Source organism: Vulpes lagopus, chromosome 8 (assembly GCF_018345385.1).
Source record: "Vulpes lagopus strain Blue_001 chromosome 8, ASM1834538v1, whole genome shotgun sequence".
NCBI lineage: Eukaryota > Metazoa > Chordata > Mammalia > Carnivora > Canidae > Vulpes > Vulpes lagopus.
The window spans coordinates 128,154,564-128,172,293 of record NC_054831.1 but is presented as its reverse complement, the minus strand read 5'-3'; the positions used below and the strand labels follow the sequence as shown (position 1 = coordinate 128,172,293).

Sequence of the window (17,730 nt, the reverse complement as noted above, 5' to 3'; positions counted from 1 at the left end):
TGCCGGAGTGCTGCTGTGCCTGGGCCTGCAAGCAGCGGCACCCACATTTCTAATCTAGGGGCCCTCTGGTGGCTCGGTTGTGTACGCATGACTTCCTCGCGGCACCGCGTCCCCTCAGGGCCGCTCTGCGCTGTTGGGCAGGTGGACAGCGCCCCCTGCAGTTGTGCGGACATAACCATCCCCCGGGGCCCTGACGCAGAGTTGGGCTGGAGAGGAGGACACGTCCTGCCTGCAGACTTCAGTGACCCCCAGTCTGGTAGGGACAAGGCCTGGTCGTCTTCACGGCCATTCTACACCCTGGAGGTGAGGCCCGACCCGAGGGCGCAGAGATGATGCTGTGGGGCTTCCGGGGACTCCGAGACCAGGTCCAGATGCAGGTCCCCCTGAGGCCCTGTGCCCGGTGCTGGACCCCTGAGAACCAAGCCCTGCGTTGGCAGGATGACTCTTGGTCAGGAGCCGCCTGCATCCTGTGTTGGAACCAGGCAGGGGTGACAGAAATGAAGAGTCTCCTTGGAAGGAAAGCAGGAAGGTGGGCTGGCGTGGTGGTGGCACGTCTGGAAGGCTAGCCAGTGTTCAGACTTCCGGCTTTTCAGAGCCCAGAGGGCCTGCGCAGAGCTGGGTTTTGGGAGAGTGGAGACGGGCGGTGGTGACTGCAACAGTCTGGGCAGGAGCCTGAGACCCAAGAGGCCGGGGCGCTGGGGACACGGGGCCAGGTAGGAGGGCGCCGCTGATTGGATGCGGGAGCAGCAAGTGGGCGGAGCCAGGTGTGAGCCATTCACCCACATGCCAACCGGCCTCAGATGGGGCGTAGTGACTCTGATTTGCCTCTCTGCCAACCTCAAGCTGCACCCCCAAGAAAGCCCAGAAAAAACATTGCAGATCCTCCCCTAAGCCTCGCTCCCGCTGCCCCTCAGCAAGGGAGCAGAGACCTGAAATCTTTAGGAGGGAGGAACCTGACAGCACAGGCCCCTCTGCAAGGGCCGGCAATTAGCACCAGCTAACCCCCCTTGTTTGCCTACATGGAGCCTATGACCCCCAGCTCGTTTTCTTCCCCTGCTCTAAGCCTCTGGGAATCCCCAGTCAGCCTGGGTTCAGATCCGGGCTGGGCCACTTCTAGCTGTGTCACCCTGGAGCCGGGTCAGTTAAGTCCCCTGAGGTTGGGTTTGCCCGTCTGCAAAACGGAGACCAGTGACCACACCTTTCTCACTCCCGGGGTCCCGGTGAGCTTCACATAAATTAAGGGACAAGTGGAGCTTGGCCCAGTGCCTGGTGGGTAGCAAGACCTTGAAAAATGCCCGCAGTTGAGGCACCTGGCTGGCTCAGTTCGGAGAGCCCGTGACTCTTGATCTCAGGATCTTGAGTTCAAGCCCCACGTTGGGTGTGGAGCTTACATTACAGAACAAAACACACACAAGAAAAATGCCAGTTGACAGCGTAATGATTTTTTAAAAAATTGTATTTATTTATTAATGAGAAGCACAGAGAGAGAGGCAGAGCCACAGGCAGAGGGAGAAGCAGGCTCCACGCAGGGAGGCCGACGTGGGACCCGATCCCGGGCCTCCAGGATCACGCCCTGGGCTGAAGGCGGTGCCAAGCTGCTGAGCCACCCGGGCTGCCTGACAGCGTAATGATTGAGAACGAATGATTGGGTCACAACTGCTGCTGGCGTGGCTGATAGTTTTGTTCATTCATTCATTGAACAGATGTTTGTTGAGAGCCCATTATGTGCTGAGGATACGGCAGTGAACGGAACAGACAAATCCCCGACCTCAGGGAGTTTATCCGGTTAATCAACACCTTCTGCGACAGCAGCTCTGAGCAGGCCTCACAGCCTCCCCGGATCGCGGTGTCTCCATCCCCGTAATGCGGAGCTCGGGTGGGCCTGGAGGTCTGGGGCAGAGGACTTTTGAAGAGTCAGCTGTTCCATCGTGGCATCAGCTTTTTCCTCCAGAGAGGGAGCTCCCCGTGGCTAGAAGTAAGCAAGCAAAGGCCTCTGAGCATCCCCCGAAGGTCCCTATCTACCCTGAGAGGTTAGGGAAATCTAGGGCTTTATGATCCCATGACAGATATGATAAACGTAGGAGCACACACACAACTCTTGAGGGCGGCCCGGGGGGCGCTCCGTGGTTGAGCGTCTGCCTTTGGCTCAGGTCGTGATCCCCATTCAGGGATCCTGGGATCCCTGGGATCCCCTTCAGGGATCCGGCTCCTTGAGAGGAGCCTGTTTCTCCCTCTGTCTATGTCTCTGCCTCTCTCTGTGTGTCTATAGTGAATAAATAAATAAAATCTTTAAAAAAACAACAAATTTTTGAAAAGTTCTTAAATTCAAGATAACAGTGTGGCCACAAGGTGGCACCACCACCCAGGCCCAATCTTGAAAAAAAAAAAATTATAGTTAAGGGGCGCCTGAGTGGTGCAGTGGGTTACGCGTCTGACTCTTGGATTTGGCTCAGATTGTGATCTCAGAGTCGTGAGATCAAGCTCCTGACGGACTCCACGCTCAGTGCGGAGTCTGCTTACGCCTCTCTCCCTCTCTCTGCCTCTCCCTCCAGAGTGCATGGGCTCTAACAAATAAATAAATCTTTTTAAAAAATTATAGTTAAGTACAGATCATAATAAAACAAATGTCTGTGAATCTGTCACCCATAATGAACAAGTATCAACAAATTTGTCATTTTTTTTAATAGGCCTTTAAAAAAAATAAGGCCCCAAGAGCACAGAGCCGGTAAGCAACAGCAATGGGATTCCAAGCCTGATCTTTAGGATTTTTTCAGCCTGGTGCTTGATATCCTGTCCTCTGGGGCAGGGCAGAGATTTTCACAGGGGTGTCACATGGGAGGAAGGACAGGCCTCCTTCTCCTGCTTTCACGGACCTATCCGTGGGCACAACTGGGACTCTAGGCCCCAAAGGGTGGTTTGGGTGTGGATAGGGCACTGCAGGGTCTTGAAGTTTTTCTGTCTTGGGTGCTGGACAGTCCCGAATTTCAGTGCCATGGGTCTCTTGCTGCTGGTGACCTTGGGTGGGGCCCTTGGCCTCTCTGAGCCCCAGTTCAACACCTACTTATCAGCATTATTGTAGTGGTAGGAACAAGGGGATAAAGCCCCTGGAACGTAACAGGAATTGTACACACGGGAGGTACGACTTTTCTGTTTCTGTGGAGGGAAAAACACCCTCTTCCCCTTAGATTCCCTTCATTGTTGCTCTTCATTTTCTTTTTTTTTCTTTTTTAAAGATTTTATTTATTTATTCATGAGAGACACAGAGAGAGAGGCAGAGACACAGGCAGAGGGAGAAGCAGGCTCCATGCGGGGGGCCCGACATGGGACTCGATCTCAGGTCTCCAGGATCACGCCCTGGGCCAAAGACAGGTACTAAACTTCTGAGCCACCCAGGGATCCCATTTCCTTTTTTTTCTATAGCAGTGATCCCTTTATGATGACTGTAAGAGTCAGTTATGCTTGTTGTTTATTGTCTGTCTCCCTTCCACTAGACTGTAAACTCCACAAAGCTGGATCTTTGTCATGGTCACTGTCGTGTCCTGATTGGCCAGAGCAGCATCTAACACCTAGTAGGTGCTCAATAAGCGTTGAATGAATGAGTGGAATCCGCAGTGTTGATCTGTGAAGAGTCTGGTAGACACACTCCTTCGCTAGGGGGGAGAGGCACACAGCGGGGTCACCTTCATGGGGTGCTACACCCCTACCTGCAGCGTCTCTACCCCACCTGGCCTAGGGATCCCCAAATCCCTAATCCACATTCATTGTTAGACTGGGGGAACCAACAAATCAGGGGCTTCTGGGGCAACCCGGGTGGCTCAGCAGCTTGGCACTGCCTTCAGCCCAGGGTGTGATCCTGGAGACCCGGGATCGAGTCCCAAGTCGGGCTCCCTGTATGGAGCCTGCTTCTCCCTCTGCCTGTGTCTCTGCCTCTCTCTCTCTCTCTCTCTCTCTTTCTCTCTCTGTAGATCATTAATGTATGATACATATATCTCACATTTTCTATATCTCTCTATATTATATATAACATAATATAATACTTATATAAATATATATATAGAGAGATTATGTATTATATATATATAGATATACTGATGTAGGTAGATACGTAGATACATAGATAACCACAGTGGAATATTATTCAGCCAGAAAGAAAAATAAATCTTGCCATTTGCAACAAATGGATGGACGTTAAGACATTATGCTAAGTGAAATAAGTCAGAGAAGGACAAACACCATATGATCCCATTTCTATACGGATTCTAAAACAAACAAAACCAAAGTCATAGGCACGGAATAGATTGGTGGTTGCCAGAGGCAGGGTTTGGAGAGTGGGCAAAATTGGCGAAAGTGGTCAGAAGGTACAAAATTCCAGTTATAAAATAATTAAGTCGGGGTACCTGGTGGCTCAGGTGGTTGAGTGTCTGCCTTCTGCTCAGGGCATGATCACGGGGTCCTGGGATCAAGGCCTGCGTCGGGCTCCCTGCATGGGGCCTGCTTCTCCCTCTGCCTGTGTCTCTGCCTCTCTCTCTCTCTCTCTCTCTCTCTCTCTATGTCTCTTGTGAATAAATAAATAAAATCTCAAAAAAAAAAAAAAAAAAAAAAAAAAAGAAATCAGGGGCTTCCTCCTTAGTGCCTGGTGCGGTCGCGGAGTGGTGGGTGGAAACCTCAAAGGACCCCGAGGAGGAGGAGGTCACCAGCTGTTTACAGGTTGGGAGGAAGCATTCTGGGGGTCACTGCATGCTCTGTGTAGTACCATCTGCACGTCATACGTGCGCGTGTGTACACACCTGGGTGTTGAGCGAGCTCCCCAGCGGCTCCCAGGGGGCTCCCCGGAGCGCGGCGCCCCCGCGGCAGGTGGGTGACCCCCACCCCCCGCAGTCCTGGATCAAAGGGGCCGCGGCAGGTCGGAGAGGGGTGTGCGGGCGGGGGGGGGGGGGGGGGCGGGCTGCGGGGTGCGGGGCGGGGGCTCGGCTCTCCCCACCCACCGCGGGGCGGGGCGCAGGCTCCGCGGCTCGGGGACCGCGCGCCCCTGGAAGCGCCACCGGCCCCTCGCGCGCCTCCCGGGCTCCCTGGGCGCCCGCCCGGCCCGCGGCCGCCGCTGCCTCCCCCAGCCCCGCGGTCGCCGGCAGCGGAGCAGCTCCGAGCGCAGGTACCGAGCGCGGGCGCGGGCGCGGGGCGCGGGGCGCGGGGCGCGGGGCGCGGGACCCGAGGCGGCGGCGGCGCGGCCCCCGCTGCTCCGGTGCCCGCGGCCGCCCGGGCCGCCCCGCACGCCGCAGGGGACCGTGGCCGCCGCGCCCGGGCTGCCTCTGCGGCGGCGCGACCCCCGCCTTCCCCACGCGGGGCTTCGCTCGCGGCCCCCGCCTGCCGCCCCAAGTGCTCGCCGCTCCCGACGAGCGCCGCGGGGCGCCCACCTGCCGCGGAGGGGCTGCCTCGGCCGAGCGCACGGTGGGCCCCTGCACCCAGCGCCCGGCCCCGGCCCGGCCCCCCCCGCCCACCTGTCCACTCCGGGTCACCTCGCGTCCCCGGCCCCTCCCCGGGGCTCTGCTCCCACCTGTCCACTCCGGGTCACCTCGCGTCCCGGCCCCTGCCCCCGCCCGCCCCCTCTCGGGGGCTCTGCTCCCACCTGTCCACTCCGGGTCACCTCGCGTCCCCGCCCCCTCTAGGGGACTCTGCTCCCACCTGTCCACTCCGGGTCACCTCGCATCCCTGCCCCCTCCCCGGGCTCTGCTCCCACCTGTCCACTCCGGGTCACCTCGCGTCCCCGGCCCCTCCCCGGGGCTCTGCTCCCACCTGTCCACTCCGGGTCACCTCGCGTCCCCGGCCTCTCCCCGGGGCTCTGCTCCCACCTGTCCACTCCGGGTCACCTCGCGTCCCCGGCCCCTCCCCGGGGCTCTGCTCCCACCTGTCCACTCCGGGTCACCTCGCATCCCTGCCCCCTCCCCGGGCTCTGCTCCCACCTGTCCACTCCGGGTCACCTCGCGTCCCCGGCCCCTCTAGGGGACTCTGCTCCTACCTGTCCACTCCGGATCGCCTCGCGTCCCCTCCCCCTGCCCCTCCCCCCTCGGGGGCTCTGCGCCTCCCATCAGGCGCCCCCTCCCCTACGGCCCCCCCTCCGTGCTCCTTGGGTCGCGCCCCTCCACCCCGCCCTGCGCCCTGTCCCTGGCCCCCCACCTGACCCCTGCTGGCGCTCTGCGCGCACCGCCGACCGACCCGACGCCCTCCAGGTGCCTCGCCCAGGCCTGCGGACCCCTCCCGGGCCTGCCCTCCCCGCCCGCCGCCCCCCGCCGCCCCCATGGTCCCCGAGCCCGGCCCCGCCAGCAACAGCACCCAGGCCTGGGGCTCGGGGCCGCCGTCGGGGCCCGCGGGCAGCGGCTGGGTGGCGGCCGCGCTGTGCGTGGTCATCGCGCTGACGGCGGCGGCCAACTCGCTGCTCATCGCGCTCATCTGCACGCAGCCGGCGCTGCGCAACACGTCCAACCTCTTCCTGGTGTCGCTCTTCACGTCGGACCTGATGGTGGGGCTGGTGGTGATGCCTCCGGCCATGCTGAACGCGCTGTACGGGCGCTGGGTGCTGGCGCGCGGCCTGTGCCTGCTCTGGGCCGCCTTCGACGTCATGTGCTGCAGCGCCTCCATCCTCAACCTGTGCCTCATCAGCCTGGACCGTTACCTGCTCATCCTCTCGCCGCTGAGCTACAAGCTGCGCATGACGCCCCCGCGCGCCCTGGGGCTCGTCCTGGGCGCCTGGAGCCTGGCGGCGCTCGCTTCCTTCCTGCCGCTGCTGCTGGGCTGGCACCAGCTGGGCCGCGCGCGGGCCCCTGCCCCGGGCCAGTGCCGCCTGCTGGCCAGCCTGCCCTTCGTCCTCGTGGCGTCGGGCCTCACCTTCTTCCTGCCCTCGGGCGCCATCTGCTACACCTACTGCAGGATCCTGCTGGCCGCGCGCAAGCAGGCGGTGCAGGTGGCCTCCCTCACCACGGGCACGGCCGGCCAGGCCTTGGAGACGCTGCAGGTACCTGGGGCACTCGGGGAGACCCGGGCCGCGGGGTGGAGAGGAAAGAGCAGCCGTGGGGGGCCCGCCCCGCATGCATCTCACCATATATACGCTGGCTGGTGACCCCTGGGTGCCCATTTCCAGCACGCAGCCCTCTTGGGCGCTCTAGACTCAGGGCTGTCTGCAGGACAGCGCCGTGGACATGTGGGGCAGCTTCCAGAAAGTAAGGCGGGCCAGGGGAATTCAGGGTTTCCCAACCCGCCCCACCTCCGCCTCCCCCGCCTTTCCCATCATGGCAAATGGCACCATGACGGCGTTACCCCACAGAAACGTAGGAATCATTTTTCTCCCTTCATGCTCACGGGGTTCATTATCAAGGCCCGTTGGTGCGGTCCTCCTAAACGTGTACCCCCTCCAGGCCACCGTTGCTTCTTTCCTGGAAGTCCCCATGAGTCTCCTTCGGGCTTTCCCCAGCTTCCACTGCAGACGCACTCCTGTCTGTTCTGGGCACAAGAGCCAGAGCAATGGACAAAACAAAAGTGATCCCGTCACTTTTAAGCTAAAAGAGGAGACGTCTCCCATGTCAGGATGTGGCCTGGGAATCTGGGCCTGCCAACCTCTGCAGCTCCACCTCCTCCCCCTGCCCTCCTTCCTTCTGCACCAGCCACGTGGCCCTTCTGGTGTTCCTGGAAGGCATCAGACTGACTCCTGCGTCCAGGACTTTGCATCGCTGTTCCCTCTGCCTGGACCGCTCTTCCCTTGGGGCTACCTTGCCTGACTCTTTTTCAGCTCACGGGTCACCTCTTCCTAGAGTGTGTCCCTGTCCACCCTGTCTGCAGACCCATCTGTACTCCCTTACCCTGTTATTTTCTATCTTAACAATGGGTTTACTTGTTGACTCCTTCATTGTCTATCTCCTCCACTAGATTGTAGGGTGGGCACGCCTGCCAGGTTTTCATCGCCGCTGTACCCACTAGGTGCTTACTAATTACTTAGTAATTAGTGGTAAGGCCCTGCAGTGCTGCTCCTGTCACTTAGGCCATAAGGCACCACAGTCTTAGTGTCTATTGTCCTAATCCCCCAAGAAATGGTTGACCAGGCCTGAGCCCCAAAGGATGAGGTCATAGGCCCTGAGACTGGGCTCTCCAATCTTGATGTAGCCCCAGGAGGAGGCTCCTACGGGATGGGTGGGTACCTGGGGGTTTGGGGTGGATGGGGGCTGAAAGGTAGTCCCTCCGGTCCATGTGGCCTGGAGCTGCAGCCTCCCCATCAGCCAGGGGAACAGGCCTTGGGGTGGACAGGAGGTCCTGGCTACAGTCCTACACCCTACCTCTGTCTGTGCTCACGGGAGAATGTTCCAGAATCACAGTAGGTGGCTGTGACCCTGACTTGGTTCCCTAGCAGTGGGAAGGTTGCCCTGGGCCATCCACACTCTCTCTCTGGGTTCTTTCAAAGGAGTGGTTCCCAAACTTGAGGCATCTGGAACCACCTTGGACTATCTATCTGCCTTCTTTCCACCCACCCACACGCCTCAGGCGGCTTCCTTCTCCTGTTTTTTTTTTGCATTTTCTCTCCATCACCTCACTTATCTTTTTACTTCCATGCATTTGTTTAGAAAGGAAACTTATCTCTTCCGGAAATGGAAACTTTTGCCATACACAGAGGCTGCCACAAAGACAGCCTCAGTGAGCGACAGGAACCCCGGCAGTGGCTTCACGGTCATGGTTGTAGTGGCCCAGCCCCAGGCTTGCTTCCTCTTTGGTGCTAGCGGATGTTAAAGACGTAGCAGCATCAACACCGACTTTCTCTTGACACAACCAGAAGAGCTGGAAGAGTGCTGGAAAAGGCCAATGTTCTCACTCTGGCATTCAGTTATTTTATGGGTCCATTTACCACTTCGGGTCATCTTCCACTTCTGCGCATTGGGGAGCTCGCTCTAGGGATTAAGGATGTGAGAAGGTGACTGGTCTTGGTGGGGCCGGGGTGGGACAGGTCTAGATTTTCTGTCCCCCATGATGCACTTTTCTGTCCATGAGGGTAAGTGGCTGGTACCAGGATCGAATGTGAGACTGTGGCCTCAGACGTGGGCAGGAGCCCAGGGGTGCTGACAGCTGCAGCCCCACAGTCTCTGAGTGCTCACTGTGTGCCAGGCCCCGAGCTAAGTCCTCCAAACACCCACCCAGGCAAGGACTACCATCATCCTTGTTTGCGAGATGGGGGGCCTGGGGTTCAGAGAGAGAGAGAGAGAGATGGGAAGTGTCAGACCCAGCTGCTAAGCAAGCCTCCTGCATGCCTGTTTTCCTTATTGTCTGCACAACTGCCTGCATTTGTGGAATTTGTTTCTGGGATATAGACTCCATCTTCCTGGGTCACGACCTCTTCCCTCCCACTCAAGCTGGCCTGCCCCCGAGACCGGGCTTCCAGCTGGGCAGTGGAGGCTCACAGTGCCTGGACCTAAAGGAACTGATGAGGATGAACAAAACTTGGGGGTGCATTGCTCTCCGTCCTCCTGTTCCCAGCCCGACCTCGCCCTTGGCTCCCTTCCCCAATCCAGCCGTTAGCTTCCCCACGGAGGGTGGAGGGAAAGGGGGACACAGGTTCCTGAGGCCCCAGCTCCTCTGGGTCTGAGGACACAGTGACTGAGCAGGCACGAGCATTTTAGTCGGCCCCCCCAACCCCCATATCTACGTAGGTATGGGAACAGGCTTTTCAGAAGCCACTGGTTAGCTCAGCGGTTTCGGCCCAGCTTTCCTGGCCCCTCGACTATGAGGTAGGGGTCTTGCTTCCGGCCCAGGCAGAGACTGGGGAAGACGAGGGGGCGTGGGGAGAGCAGTTTCGGAGTGAGTGAGATGCAGCCAGGGTAGGGGCAGAGGGAGAGAGAGGCAGACAGAGCTGTGTGCCAGGGTGGCATGGTGCTCATCCTCGGGAGAGATCAGGGTGGGAGCTCCGGGGTGGAGGGCGGCGGGGGAGAAGGAATCTGCTGGGGAGTGTCCCTCCCCAGCCTCTTGGTCCGTGTGCCATGACCTGTGCCTTCGGTCCGGAGCCCTTTCCCTGCTGTCCTGCTCTTCCCTGCTCCCACCCCTTTCTCTTCCAGGTCCTTCTCGCCGCCTTCCCTGTCTTCCCCATCCCCCCCATCTTCCTCGCACCCCCTCTCCCATCAGTTTCTCCCCTTCTCCTCCTCCGCCAGCCTTCTCCACCCTCCCTCACCCAACTCTGCATCACTTTGTCTAAGCGATCTGTCTCCCCTTCCACCGCTGTCCTTCCTCCTCCTCAGAGGAGGCTGTGATCACAGAAATATCTCGGAGGAGGAGGAGGAGGGGGCTGAGCTGGGGAGAGGCTGACAGGAGCAGTGCCGAGCATGGCAGCCTCGGCTGCTGCGGGGAACAAGGTGGCCTGGAGCAGCAGAGCTGGGTGCAGGAACTTGGGCTTCCAGCCGGTCAGGGGTTCAAATCCCGCCTTCTTTCCATCGCTGCTGATGATGTTGGGCAAGTCATTCGGCTCCCACTAGCCCAGGGGTAATGCCGCTTATCACATGAGGCTGTTTGAAGAGTCGGTGGGATAACATCTGTAAGCCTGGCACCTACTGGGTGCTCAACAAGTGTTAGCTCCGCCCCTTTCCTCTTGGTGGTAAGATGTGTGGTTCTGGAGAAATCATCCGTTTGAGCCTCTCTAGGGAAAAAGCCCACGAAGGCTGCCAATAACAGTGTCATCGTCATAATCAAAGAGCTGAGCTGGACCCTAATAACGGAAATACCGGCTGACTCTTACACGGGGCCTCCTGTGTGCCAGGCCCTGGTCAGGTGACTTTGTGCCTATTATCTTAGTTAGTCCTTACCACAAGCCTATGAGGCAGATGCCACTGTAAAATTGCCATTTTACAGATGCGACAGCTGAGGCACAGGGAGGTGAATCTCTTCGCTTGAGGTCACACAGCTAGGCAGCAACAGAGCCACGGTTTGAAACCAGACAGTCTGGCTCCAGAGTCTGTCTTAGAACCCTCGCACTATGAGTAGATGATCGGAACAATTTTTGAATTACACAAAAGAATACGTAAATACACTTTAAAATAAAAACCCAGGGGGTGCTTGGCTGGCCCATTCGGTAGGGCATTTGACTCTTGATCCTGGGGTCATTGGATATAGAGCCTACTTAGAAAAAGCAATAAAAAAAAAAATCCAGCCAGAGAGATAAAGTGAAAGACCCTCCCAAATCCCACCCAGTCACCTTCTGTTCCCAGGGACGCTCTTAACGATTTAGGATATGTCTTTCCACTCCTTTTTCTTTGCGTTTCCATGTTTGCTTATGCACCTGAAGGGACTTATTGCTGTTTGTTTCATGTATTTTTTAAGCAAATGGAGTCCTGTTGTATCAATTATTTTGCAACTTGCCATTACTACTTAATTTTGATATTATCTCTTGGAGATCTTTTCATTTGGCCAATTATATTCTCTTTTTTTAAAGATTTTATTTATTTCTTCAGAAGAGACACACACACACACAGAGGCAGAGACACAGTCAGAGGGAGAAGCAGGCTCCATGCAGGGAGCCCAACATGGGACTCACTCCCGGGACTTCAGGACCATGCCCTGAGTTGAAGGCAGGCGCTAAACCACCCACGGATCTCCGGCCAATTATATTCTTTTAAACATCTGTGTCGTAGTCTACGGTGGGAATCTACCATGGTTTGTTTAACCACCATCCTTCCATGCACGTTTAGGCTGTTTCCAGTTTTTTCCAGGAATAGTGTTGTAATACACATTTCCATATATGCTGAGCGTGCAGACGTGCATGGGTATTTATTGAACGTAGGAACCTGTAAGTGGTGGAGCTGCCTCCTGGAGGGACACTGCCAGACTGTCTTCCAGGAGGCTGCCCTTGATGGCGACACATGCATGTATAAGGGGCACACAAATGCCAGGACATGGCGACGAGGGCAGAGGGAAGTGGGCAGGGTGAGGCTGGCGTCAGCTAGATCTCAGGGTGAGGCTGGGGACTGCCACTGACCTCTGCTCCATGAGGACTTCTTGGTGACAGAGGTGGGGATTTCTATAACCCCCCCCCCCACCATGGAGGCGGTGTGATGAAGTGGAAGAAATGCAATTTCTGGAGTTAGAAATGACTCTGAATGCCTGACTTAACACTTATCTGCTGTGTGACTTCTGGCAAGTTCTTTTGCCTCTCTGGACCTCACCTGCAAAAGGGGGAGAATAATACCTACCCCATGTAAAGACTTAATGGCATGACGAATATCAGGTGCTGACATGTAGTAACTGTTCCCTAAATGCAGACGATGGTGCTGATTGGGGGTCACTTGGGGGGCTTTGCTTTGAGGCCTTGTACTGGGATGGTGTGAACTGCGCAAGCTCCTCTATCCTCTCTGAGCCTTGGTTTCCTTCTCTCTTCCTTTTGTCCTATATTCTTGGGTCAACTCTTTAGGGAGAAGAAGAGAAAGAAAACCCAGGATTTTCCCAGGAAGATTCCTAGAGAGGGAATCCAAGGCCATCTTTAATTCCTTCTCTGGAACTCCCGTCCTAGTGATTGCCTCCCACCCAAATATTTCTCCAGTGTCTCAGTTCCCCAGTGTCATAGAGCTCTGATAAGATCAGGGCTGTCTCTTGCTCCCCCAACCCCCACAGGTTACCAGAGGTCAGGGGGGTATCTGTGTTGGTGGCCTCTCTGGAGTTGGTCGCTCCCTCCTTCCCTACTGTCTGTCCCCATTGATGGCAGCAATATGAAGGTATGACAGATCTTTGGAGGAAGCAGGAGCCTCTCCTCCAAGCTGACCATGGTGGGGCCACAGAAGCCACCTAGAGTCTACTCTGGAAGGGAGAAAAGGAGAAGACGAAAGACAAAAGCAGAGCCTTTCCCCCTCCCTTGCTACAGCATGGTGAGTCAGAGCATTCGTCCTGACATCTGTCAGGCTGCTTGGGGAGCCTGAGCTGCTGGCAGAAGGACAGGGCCCCTGAGGGTGCTCAAAATTTCCCCAGCCTCCAGCTCCACTTGAACCAACATCAAGGCTACCATGTATGTAGCACATACTCTGTGTCAGGTGCTGTGCATGCATTTATTATCCACAGCCTCGCTACAACTCCACATGCTGAGTATTGTTTTTCCCATTTTACAGATGTGGAAACAGAGACTGTCTCAAGATCACAGAGCGAGTAAGTGGTAGAGGCATGACTTGAAGCCAGATCACTTGTCTTTACAAGTCGAGCTCTGGCCTCCGCACAAGGCTGCCCCACCAAGACAGAGGAGGGAAAATCAAGGGCTTCTCTTAGGCTGCTCTTTGTGAATTTGTCCTTGGCATTCATATAACCAGATTTCACCTGGACCCACATACCGAGGGGGTGGGAGTGTGCTTCCTCGCTCCCCTCCTGCCCACCGCCATTCTGGACTCCGGCCCCTCCACCCCATAGAAGACAGCGTAGACCTGGGGTTTCAGCACCATGGACAGGACCCCAAGCCTGGCCACCCGGAGGAGGCGGGAAGAACAGGGCTGGAAGGAGCCCCTGCGCCTCAGAGCCGGGTGGGGGTTTGGCTTTGGTGCTCCCCGGGACTGACACATCTTCTTGGCTTTGCCTCCTCCGCCCCCTTTCCATCTGCGAAGGTTGCCTGGGAATCTGGTTCCCTTCCTGCCTCCTTCTAACTCTTCCAATTACCCTATACTCACTCAACCCACCTCTGGCTCCCTCAAGAGCTCAGCTGGGCTCTCCTGCAGTTTAGGAAATGTTGGAGGAGGGGTGCCTGGCTGGCTCAGTCAGAGGAGCATGTGACTCTTGATCTTGGGGCTATGAGTTCAAGTCCCACGGTGGGTGTAGAGATTATAATTTTTTTTAAGATTATTTTATGAAAAATAAAATCTTAAAAAAGAAAAGGAAAAAAAAAGTTGGAGGAAGCCCTTGCTCCCAAAGGCCAGGTGTGTTCCCAGGGAGCACACGAAACCTTTACACAGTTCAGTCAACTGTGCACACCTTGGCACGCTGGTATTTACTTAAATTGTAAATGTGGGTGGGTCTCACTTTGTGTAACACCGATGTACGAAACTCCAAATTGATTACAACACACTGTTTAGAGGGGGCTTCGTGGCTGGACCTCACGGTGGTCTTGGAACCTGCTGGAAATGTGGGATGTTTTCTTCTCTGTGAGTGCATGTGTACAAATTTATAAACTTTTTGTTCTCTGGGGAAATTTTAAAAAATAGATTTCATGGCTTCTCAATGAGCTCAGGAGGTTGAAAAAGTTAAGAGAACAGCTGGGCTAAAGGATTGTCGGGTTCAGAGCTTTTTAATGTTTTGGGACTGCTGGTCGCCAGTTTGCAAAGTCAAATTCTAACCTCCTCATGCCTGTGTCCCTTTCTATGGCTGCTGCAGGGCAGCTCCCTTCTCCTTCTTTTCTGCCCCACACTCCAGCTCTTGAGGTTAACGTTTGGGAATGAAGATGTCTGTCTGTCCACAGTGTAATTTGAGTTGTCAAATGCCAAGGTCACTAGCACCCTTAGTAGTCTAAAATTGACTTCACTGCAAACATTTACTCTGTGCACATGTTTTCAGAAAAGCACTGTATTTTGTGTAGCATGAGAGTAGAGGTCCAGGCAAAATCATTACTCCCAAATATGAGGAGAATCCATATATGAAGAGACTGTCATGCTCTGGGCAGCAGCAGGATCTCTTTTGTCAAGTACTGTTTAATAGCAACTAATTCTTGGAGGGCTAAAGGCTTTGTGTGGTGCTGGGGCTCATGGTCATGTGTGTTGACTGGTACCAAGTGTTGTCCTTTGTGAGGTGGGTGGCGGTGGCGGTGGGGGGGGGTCTTCTGAATTGTCTGATAGTGTTTCTCTGTCTCTCTACCCTTCCTAGAGCTCCGTGTGTCAGGATCAGGGCTCAGTCTATTGCTGAGCTCAGGCCACAGTCTGGGGCTAAGGTTGGGCTCAGTCTGGTCCAGGGTTAAGGCTCCGTTTGAGACCTTGGTTGTGTGGGTCTCAATCTACGGTAATTCTCAGGCTCAGTCTGGGACCATGAGCAGGGGCTTGGCTTATTGCTGATGTCAGCGCTTGGTCTAGATCAAGGTTTACTCTGGAGTCCAGGTCAGGTCTACTGTTGGGATATCTAGGACTACAGATGGGGCTCAGTCAAGGCTCAGGAGGACTCGGTTTACTGCTGGGACTAAGGCTCCGCGTAGAATGAAGATCGAGGCTCAGTCTGTGGCTGGGATCAGGGTCAGACTGGGGCTCTTTCTCAGGTGACTTATGTGTGTGGCCTTGTGTTTGACAGGTGCCCAGGACCCCACGCCCAGGGATGGAGTCAGCCGATAGCAGGCGTCTGGCCACCAAGCACAGCAGGAAGGCCTTGAAGGCCAGTCTGACACTGGGCATCCTGTTGGGCATGTTCTTTGTGACCTGGCTGCCCTTCTTTGTGGCCAACATAGTCCAGGTAATGCCACCACAGGGGGCAGGTGAGTCCAGGCCTTGCTGGGGGAGGCCCCGAACTGCACCCCAGCCCGGACAAGGGGATAGAGGAGGGCGGGCTGCCTCTCATGGCATATGTGTTTGTGGGTGCCTGTCCCATCCATGCTGGCTGGGGTGGTCTGTGGCTCTGCTCCGGGGCCGAGCATGACGTACCCCATCTCTCCAGGCTGTGTGCGACTGCATCTCCCCAGACCTCTTCGATGTGCTCACGTGGCTGGGTTACTGTAACAGCACCATGAACCCCATCATCTACCCACTCTTCATGCGGGACTTCAAACGGGCCCTGGGCAGGTTCTTGCCATGTCCCCACTGCCCCAGGGAGCGCCGGGCCAGCCTTGCCTCACCCTCTATGCGAACCTCTCACAGCGGCCCCCGGCCGGGCCTGAGCCTGCAGCACGTGTTGCCACTGCCTCTGCCACCTGACTCCAATTCTGACTCAGGCTCGGGTTCCGGTGGCTCCTCAGGCCAGCAGCGCACGGCCCAGCCCCTGCTGCCTAGAGAGGCCCCCCGGGAGCCCCCGCCCTCCACCAGGGTTGCAGCTGTAGTCAATTTCTTCAACATTGATCCTGTCGAGCCCCAGCTGCAGCTGCACCCACTTGGCGCTCCCACGAACTGACGCGGGCTTGGAGCTGGTCAGCGGAGCGCTGGACTAGATGGGATGAAGTCCCCAAAGGCCTTGGACCAGCTCTTGGCTAAGGCTGGGAGGCTGCAGGTCTCCTGGGAGCCCTCTGAGTTCCAGTGGGGTGCACTGACCCAGCCCCCACTGCCCGCCCACTGGGAAAACAGCTGGCTCAGATAAAATTTTCTCCAGGATGCTCTTGCTGAGTGTGACCTGTGGGTGTGTGTGGAGGTGGCTGGAGGGCTCTGGCAGAGGGGAAAAGGACCTCTCGGTTCAAGTTAGGGTGAAGGCAATTATCTCCTTTGACATTTGATGAGACTGCAGGGGAGGGATGCCTCTATCTGCAGAGGTAGATTAGTGTTGGGCTGAATCCTTCACTCTTCCGGGGGCTGCCAGCATTAGTGTCACCTCCCTGCAGTTCGTTAAAAATGTACGCCTCTACCTACCCCCCACCCAAGACTAAGTTAGAATCTGCACGTTAGCAGGAGCTCCAGGTGACATGTGTGCACATTATAGTTTGGGATGCGCTGGCTTGGATGATGTGTAACTGTGAGGATGATTTGCTGGTTTTCGGTCTGGCCACTGCCTCAGATGTGTGTGGGGCTGCACAGACAGACAGACAGACAGACAGACAAACACCTGCCCTGGGAGTCAGGAAGGCCTAAATTTGAATCTCTGCTCCATTACTCACTAGCTCTTGGACAGAAAGGTTCCTTAGCCTTTCAGAGCCTGGTTCCATGTACAAAGTGGGGTAACAATGCCTGCCTCATAGGGTGTCATGAGAATTAGGAGAACATGTGTAGAGTACCCAGTACCCACGGGTGGTGCCGCTGTAGGTGGTACTTGCTGTTGGTACAACTCCTGGTCATCCAGCACCCCCTGGCCTCTCGCTGTGGGCCCGGAGAGGCTGTTTGTTCCCACTGTTTTCCCATCTCCCTCCTCCCCTTCAGCCCTGGTCCACATCTCACCACCTGACTGACCATGGCTCCCTAACTCTTTGCTCTGGATGCCGAGTGGGGCTCCCATCCCCACTCCCAGGCTGCTCCACCACAACTCCTGGGGGTGAAGAGGGAGCTGGTGGTTTCTTGCTCAACACCAGGAATGGCTTTCCTTCCACCCTGGACTTCCTTGGACGTGGAAGGGAACCAGCTGATGGGGATAGACCAGCCCATGGCCCCACTGCCTCCTGGCATCCCCGGTCAGCCAGGGAAATAGAAGTGGCAGCCACTTGGGTCAGCAGAGCGGTCTCTGGTGTGGGTCGCTGCCCTTGGGCAGCTCGGTGGACCCTGGCACAGGGGCCTGGGTTGTTTCTGAGGGCGGGGGAAAAATCTCTTGGTCCCCACAGTTTACCTGCCATGCGGTCCTTTTCATTCTGAGGCCCCATCAGGCCAAACTCCCAGGGAGCCCTCCACAGTGGCCTGGCGCTCTCCTTGGTGCTGATTAGATTCAACTCTGGCCCTGGGCACTGGCCACAGAGGGGCCATGGTGCTTGTTGGGGCTCCCCCTCTGCCCCCAGCCCTGCCTGAGTGGACTCCGAATAAACACTACCTGAGGCGGTGACCGTGGTGTGGACTGGATTCACTTGAGGGGCTCTTGGGGTTGGAGAAGCATTTGGTGAAGTGGGATGAGACCTTGGGCAAAATGAGCCGTCTGAACTCC

At 56.6% G+C, this 17,730-nt stretch overlaps 1 protein-coding gene across 1 annotated transcript; it reads left to right on the top strand.

Moving 5' to 3' along the window:
- Positions 1-6,292: 6,292 nt before the first annotated feature.
- HTR6 (5-hydroxytryptamine receptor 6) lies at positions 6,293-17,624 on the top strand. The gene is made up of 3 exons (XM_041767261.1): positions 6,293-7,006; positions 15,259-15,417; positions 15,619-17,624. The coding sequence occupies exons 1-3, from the start codon at positions 6,293-6,295 to the stop codon at positions 16,066-16,068; spliced, it is 1,323 nt and encodes a 440-aa protein (XP_041623195.1). The 3' UTR covers positions 16,069-17,624.
- Positions 17,625-17,730: the final 106 nt, after the last annotated feature.